Here is a 6,270-nt window from a genome sequence, read left to right on the forward strand (position 1 = left end):
TTACTATTGACAATTATTGTTTTATCAGTCTTGTTCGACAAAGCCCCATCTTTTCTTTTCTTTTTTCTTTTTTTAGTTGTTGATAGACCTTTATTTTATTTATTTTATATATGGTGTTGAGAATTGAACCCAGTGCCTCACACATGCCAGGCAAGTGTGCTACCGCTGAGCCATAGCCCCAGCCCCGCCATATTTTCTTTTCCCTAGAATATCTTCAAGCTTGCATCTCCTCATTTCACCCACAAACTTCTTTTTTATTTTTTTTTCCCAGTGCTGGGGATTGACTCTAGGCCTTGTGTATGCTAGAAATGTGCTCTCTCATTGTGCTATGCCCCCAATCCTTTTCATTGTCTTTTTGATACTGACATTTTACCTGATATCTCCTAGAGATAGTCTTCTTCACTTCAAATCCAGGTTCATAAAGGAGTTACTGGCTACAAGTAAAATCTCTACATATGTTAGTGAATGAACAACCCATACTTAGCTTTCCTACAGTTTTTTTTTTTTTTTTTTTTTTGTGTGTGTGTGTTGGGGATGGAACCCACAGTCTTGTACACCTTAGGTAAGTGCTCTGAACTAAATCCCCAGCCCTTCCTTTTAATCCTCGAGACAGAGTCACCCATGTGGGTCTCAAACTTGTAATCTTCCTGCCTCAGCCTCCCAAGTACCTGGAACTACAGGCATGTACCTCTACACTAGGCCTTTCCTCCACTTTTTGATGATGCTTTAGAAATATGTGTTGAGTGAATAGGTGAGGGAAAGGATTTTATAGTGATCAATGTATATGGAGATGTATATATTTTATACAATCAATAAATATTTTAAATTCTTGTCTGAGATTTTGTAATACTTGAAATCCCACAGGATAATATTGCCATAAACAATTATAATGCCCAAATAATTAGCACTTGAAAGAGGATTTAATCCTGGCACCAAAATTATTAGTGAATATCTGACTATAGACAATTTCATGAAAAGCAATGAGCAGATTCTTCAAACACATGACAAATCCTTTATTACTGTGCTTATAAGTGACACGGTTTACAGAAAACCAAATGTAATTAAATAACATTGAACTTGAAATCTACCACAGACTCAAGATATACAAGTTATACTTGGCAAGGCAAACCTTCTCAAACACTAGGTCATTTCTGGTGAAAGATAAATTTCCATTGAGTAATTCCAACATGTTTTGTTTTTTTGTCTTACAGACAGTTCCTTTGGCAATAACTTCCACTTTAGCTTTTATTATATAAAAATATAACAAAATTTCATTATATACAAACATTACATTACACAATGTACAGGTTAAAAACACTAAGAAAATGGCAAGCTGCAAGTGAAACTAAAGTCAATAGCATGATAAGAAAAATTAAATACTGCACACATTTCATAAAAATTACATTAACTACATTTTTGTTTGCAAATACCAAACAGTACCAATGTGATTGGAAATAGCTTCCAACAACTTCATTTTAAGGCACATCTTGCATATTTATATATACAACACTGAAACCGGTCAATAACTTAGGGGCTTCTCGGAGTGACCTGTATATGTGTGTGAAGACATGCAGCATGGGATTACACATTTTCATTGGCTCCCTTCTTTGGAGACAGGTATCTTCCAGGAGGGGACTGGTAGAGGGGTACCCCAATCTCTTGAAGATCTGGGAGCCTCCCTGGACGAGGAGGAGAGAGGAGAGTGACTGTCCTGTCATAGTCTCTGTGCAGCACTTTCTCATAGACACTCTGCAGTCCCACTGTCTTGGGCAGCTGGGCCTGGTAGTAATTGTCCCTGCGCAGAGGATCCCGAGGCAGGGACGTGCTCTTACAGAAGGTTGACATCTGGGCTGGTGGGTGTGGTGGGGGATGCGAGTTGGGCCCTCCACAGGATGGGCTCCAGCAACGGTCGGAGTGGCCCAGGATCTTGCACTCAGCAGTGCATGCCCACAGTCCTGTCATAAAAAGGGAAAGAGCATAATGATTATTCCCGAGGTTACACACACCCAAGCCTCCATGTTCAGAAGAATGCCAGCCAGGTTCAGGGTGATTGAAAAGAAAAGTGTGGATAAAGATGAACGGTGTGATTTAAGAACTGAAAGGCACATTGCTTCCTGTAAAGACGTCTTTACACAAAGCTCAGCCCAGCTTCTTTCGCTGGAAGAAAAAAGAAATTGATAAGCTGAATTCCTTTCCTAGAAGATTGGCAGCATCTCTGCTTATTCCTAACAGGATGGGGGGGGGTGCCTTTACTTGGCATGTTGAAATTCACTATGAGGCCTGGATTCGGAACGGGGGAATAAAAAGTGGGAAAGAGGGGGTGGGTCCAGGAACCGAGATTGAGAGGAGGCAAGAAATGGAAGGGAAGGAGGAATGGGGTGGTGGTGGTGTGTATGATGGTGGTGGAAGAAGAGTCCTCACCACTCTGCATGTGGTTGATGAGATCCTTTTTTAGAGCGTCCCCGCTGATGTCGGAATCGCTGTCGTTGAAATCACTGTCCCCTTTGCCGCTGTCTTTGCCGCTGAACTTCTCCGCTTCTCTGCCGGAGATTGTGTTGAAAGAATGTCCCTTCCAGACCGCCACAGGGGGCGCCGGCTCCTTTCCGAAGCCCGGGGAGGCACCGTAAGGCTGCAGCGAGGAATGGGGGAAAAGGGTGTGAGGGTTGGACAAGAAACAAAGAAGCATGTGGGATAGTTTAAGAGTCCCACTGCCAGAGCCCACCCCTACCCCTCGACTCCCTTCCCCCAGCCTGTCCGCGGAGCACGGAGAGGGGCGCCCAGCCAAAGGAAGGCCTCACCTCGGCGTGCGCGCCGCGGAGCCGCTGCTGCCCCTCGAAGTGACAGGAGCTTTCCCCAGTGGCGCTGCCGCCCTCCGAGCCCGGCACTTCGGCCGCGGCGACCGCGGGCGGGGGCGCGTCGGCCGCGGGGCTGCCAAAGGGCGCTTTGCCGCTGCCAGGGAAGGTGAGCACGTCGAACATGTTGGGCCTGGGCCCAGCTCCCCGGGCTGTCTCCTCCGGGGAGCCGGGAGCCGAGGCTCCGCCGCCCGCCGCCCCGGGCCGCTCTTCCCGGAGGGGCCCCCCTTTGCGCACCTCCTTCTTGCGGCGGTTGCAAGTGGTAGCGATGGCGATGATAGCGGCCAGCAGTAGCGTGCAGCTCCCGGCCAACACGATGATGACAATCAGCGGCGTGTCCCATTGCAGGGCCGGCCCCGACGCCTCTAGCCGAGAGCCAGGCGGGCGGGAGTGCTCCGGGCTCCCTACACTGGCAGGCACAGCCGGCCCGCGTCCGCCGCCGGCTGTTACCACGAAGTTGACAGTTGCTGTGGTGGAGAGAGGTGGGCGGCCGCCGTCGGATATGACCAGCAGCGCCCTAAACACGCGGCCGGGAGGCTCCTGCGAGAGGTCTCCGGTGAGCACGATCTCCCCCGTGCGGCGGCCGATGGCGAAGACTTCGCGTGGCTCCTGCTGCTGTAGGTCGAATGACAGCTCCCCGTTGGCGCCCTCATCAGCATCCCGGGCCTGCACGCGCGCCACAGCCGTGTCCCTAGATGTGCGCCCGGGGACTGCTACTTCTAGAGTGCCGTTTGCTGGCGCTGGGTGCACCAGTACCGGCGCATGGTCGTTCTGGTCCAGCACCCGCACTTGCACGAGAGCACTGCTGGAAAGCTGAGGAGAGCCGCCGTCGCTAGCTTGGATACGCACGTCGAGCTGGCGCAGAGTCTCGTAGTCGAAGCTGCGCAGCGCGTAGATTGCTCCTGTAGCGGGGTCCACTGAGACGTAGGTAGACACTGCGTCTCCGGAGCGGCCCACTTCAGCCTCTAGCAGCCTGTAGGTGACCTGGCCGTTGCGGCCCAAGTCCGGATCCCGAGCAGCCACGGTGGCCAGGTAGGCTCCAGGAGGGTTGTTCTCGCGCACCGACACCTCATAGACTGGCCGCGTGAAGAGTGGCGCGTTGTCGTTCTCGTCGCCCACACGCACAGTATAGGGCCTCACAGTGCGCAGCGGGGGCGCGCCACGGTCCTCGGCCACTAGCGTCAGATTGTACTCGGCGATGCGCTCACGGTCTAGAGAAGCTGCGGTCACTACCAGGTAGCTGCCTGCGTAGGCCGGCTGCAGTCGGAAGTGCTCGTGCCCATAGAGGGCGCAGCGCACCTGCCCATTGGCGCCCGAGTCCCTGTCCGAGGTGCTGACCAGCGCCACCAGGCTCTCGCGCGCCGCCCCCTCAGGCACCAAAGAGGTGGCGCCGGCCTCCTGAGTCCCTGGACCAGCCGAAGAGGTCGCGTCCGTCCCCTCGAGTGCGGCGGCGGCAGCGGCGGCGGCGAAGGGCGAGGCTGCTGGCGCTCCCGGGGCCGCGAGCGGGGTAATAGCGATGTCGGGAGCGTTGTCATTGACGTCGCGGATGCGCACGATGACCTTGCAAGTGGCGGCCCGGGGACCAGGGCCTCGGTCCTGCGCCCGCACGTCCAGCTCATAGGTGTCCTGGCGTTCGTAGTCTACGGGTCCCGCCAAGGTGAGGCGACCCGAGCGCGGGTCGAGCCGGAAGAGGCGGCGCGCTTCGGGTGGGGTGCGAGCGCCGAAGGAGAACACCACGTCGCCGTTGGGGCCCTCGTCGGGGTCCGCCGCGTCCAGGTCCAGCAACAACGAGCCCACCGGAGCATCCTCTGCCAATTCCACCTCGGCCACTGCGCCCTGAGGGAAGGCTGGGCTGTGGTCGTTGGCGTCCAGCACACGCACGCTGAGAGCTGCGGTGGCAGAGCGCGGAGGGCGCCCGCCGTCCTGGGCCACTAGCTCCAGGCTGTAAGCGGCCTGGCTTTCGCGGTCCAGCTCCTGCAACAGCACCAGATCCGCGCACTGGGCGCCGTCCGCACGCGTCTGCAGCTCCACTCGGAACGGGCTGTGTGGCTCAGCTAATCGCACACTCTGCAGCCCATTGGCACCCACGTCCTCGTCCACCGGCACCTCCAGGGGGATGCGCGTGCCCACCGCCGCACCCTCGGACACCTCCACTGGAATCTGGGCCCTGGGGAAGCGCGGCGCATGGTCGTTGACGTCCCTCACCTCTACCTCCACGTGCACCAGCCGGAATTGCTCCTGTGAGAAGCTGACCACGTCGAACGCCAGCACACACTGCGGGGCCTGGCCACACAGTCGCTCGCGGTCCAGGCCTGCGTCCCCGACGGTCAGCTGCCCGTCACCCTCGCGCACCCGAAGCAGAGAGCTGTTGAATTGCTTCATCAGGCGGAAGCTTGTGTCTCCAGATACTTTCATATGCAGGTCCTCAGCTAGGGTCCCGATGACCGTGCCGGGGGCATCTTCCTCGAAGGTGCTGTATCGGACTGTCTTGCTCTGGGCCACTGAAAGCACCCAGCAGAGGCTAAAGAGCTGCAGGGGGAAAAGGCAAGGGCTGCCCCAGCGCCTCACAGAACTCATGCCGCTAGCTCAAGCGCTATTTCAAAATGCTACGGAAGATCGTCTTCTCTGGTTTGCGGCAGATTCTGCCGAGAGTCCCGGCTCCCGGGAGCACGCTCTTTTGCGAGCCCTGTGCGGGAGAACTCCGTGGGTTGCAGCTCCGGCTCAGGCTGGCTCTGAGGACGAGCGGACCCGCCCTCACTCAGCGCCTCTCCCTCCCTTCTCTTGGCAAGAGCTGCGCCGCCGCGAGCCGCCTCCGCCTTTGTAACCGCCGATATGCAAATCACCCGAGCCGGGCAGCCAATGGCCGCCTTACCCTAGCGCCGCTCCTCCGCCATCCTCTGACAATTCTTTTAATGTGGAAAGGCTTAGAGGAGAAAACAAGAAAGGAAAAGGAGGGGGATGGTTCCTTTGTTTTTAAAACTCCTTCCCCCCGCCTTTTTTTTTGGTCAGCACTCTGCTTGTAGAGGAGTTGGCGCAAGGTTCCGAGGGTAAACGGAGCGGGTGGTTTTGTTTGGTGTGCGCCCCGCACCCTTTCTCCAGTGCCGATTGCTAAAACTAAGTGCCAAGTAGCTCGGGTTTCTCCCCAGTGGCTCGGGATTCTCCCATCCCTTCAGACCCCCACCCCCACCTCCGCCCAGCCGCCTGTTTCGTTTGGCACCTCCGAGGCTTCCAAACTTGCTCTGCCAAGTGAGGCTCTGATCACCTTTCCCAGCTCCCCACAGCGCCTGGAATAGCTTGTCGATGAAGAAGCCTGAAGGATAAAGGAGAATTGATTTTATTCAAATTTGTATACAGAATTGTGTTTTGCTCGTGTGAGCCCTGGTGATCAGAGCTGCCACTTTCCTTTCAATAAAGAGCA

The 6,270-nt window shown here is 55.3% G+C and overlaps 1 protein-coding gene across 2 annotated transcripts; it reads right to left on the reverse strand.

Moving 5' to 3' along the window:
- Positions 1-989: 989 nt before the first annotated feature.
- Positions 990-5,622, reverse strand: Pcdh8 (protocadherin 8). 2 transcript variants are annotated; one of them, XM_058582612.1, is made up of 3 exons: positions 3,090-5,622; positions 2,422-2,629; positions 990-1,955 (listed from the first exon to the last, which is right to left on the reverse strand). In XM_058582612.1, the coding sequence occupies exons 1-3, from the start codon at positions 5,427-5,429 to the stop codon at positions 1,582-1,584; spliced, it is 2,922 nt and encodes a 973-aa protein (XP_058438595.1). In that variant the 5' UTR covers positions 5,430-5,622; the 3' UTR covers positions 990-1,581. The 2 variants fall into 2 exon arrangements, with proteins under 2 accessions (XP_058438595.1, XP_046310154.1); XM_046454198.2 differs by having other exon boundaries at positions 2,799-5,622.
- Between the last annotated feature and the right edge of the window lie 648 nt (positions 5,623-6,270).

The sequence above is a fragment of the Marmota monax genome, unplaced genomic scaffold (genome assembly GCF_021218885.2).
Source record: "Marmota monax isolate L192 unplaced genomic scaffold, Marmota_monax_Labrador192_F-V1.1 WCK01_AAM20220418_F8-fsc00011, whole genome shotgun sequence".
In the NCBI taxonomy this organism is placed as follows: Eukaryota; Metazoa; Chordata; class Mammalia; order Rodentia; family Sciuridae; genus Marmota; species Marmota monax.

Bases quoted from the DNA above. Each gene is read 5' to 3' on its own strand.
- Pcdh8 (XM_046454198.2), bottom strand. From the start codon at position 5,429: ATGAGTTCTGTGAGGCGCTGGGGCAGCCCTTGCCTTTTCCCCCTGCAG. The intron at 2,630-2,798 runs GTGAGGCCTTCC...TCCTCGCTGCAG, and splicing joins TCCGCGGCGCGCACGCCGAG to CCTTACGGTGCCTCCCCGGG. The intron at 1,956-2,421 runs GTGAGGACTCTT...TTTTTATGACAG, and splicing joins CATCAACCACATGCAGAGTG to GACTGTGGGCATGCACTGCT.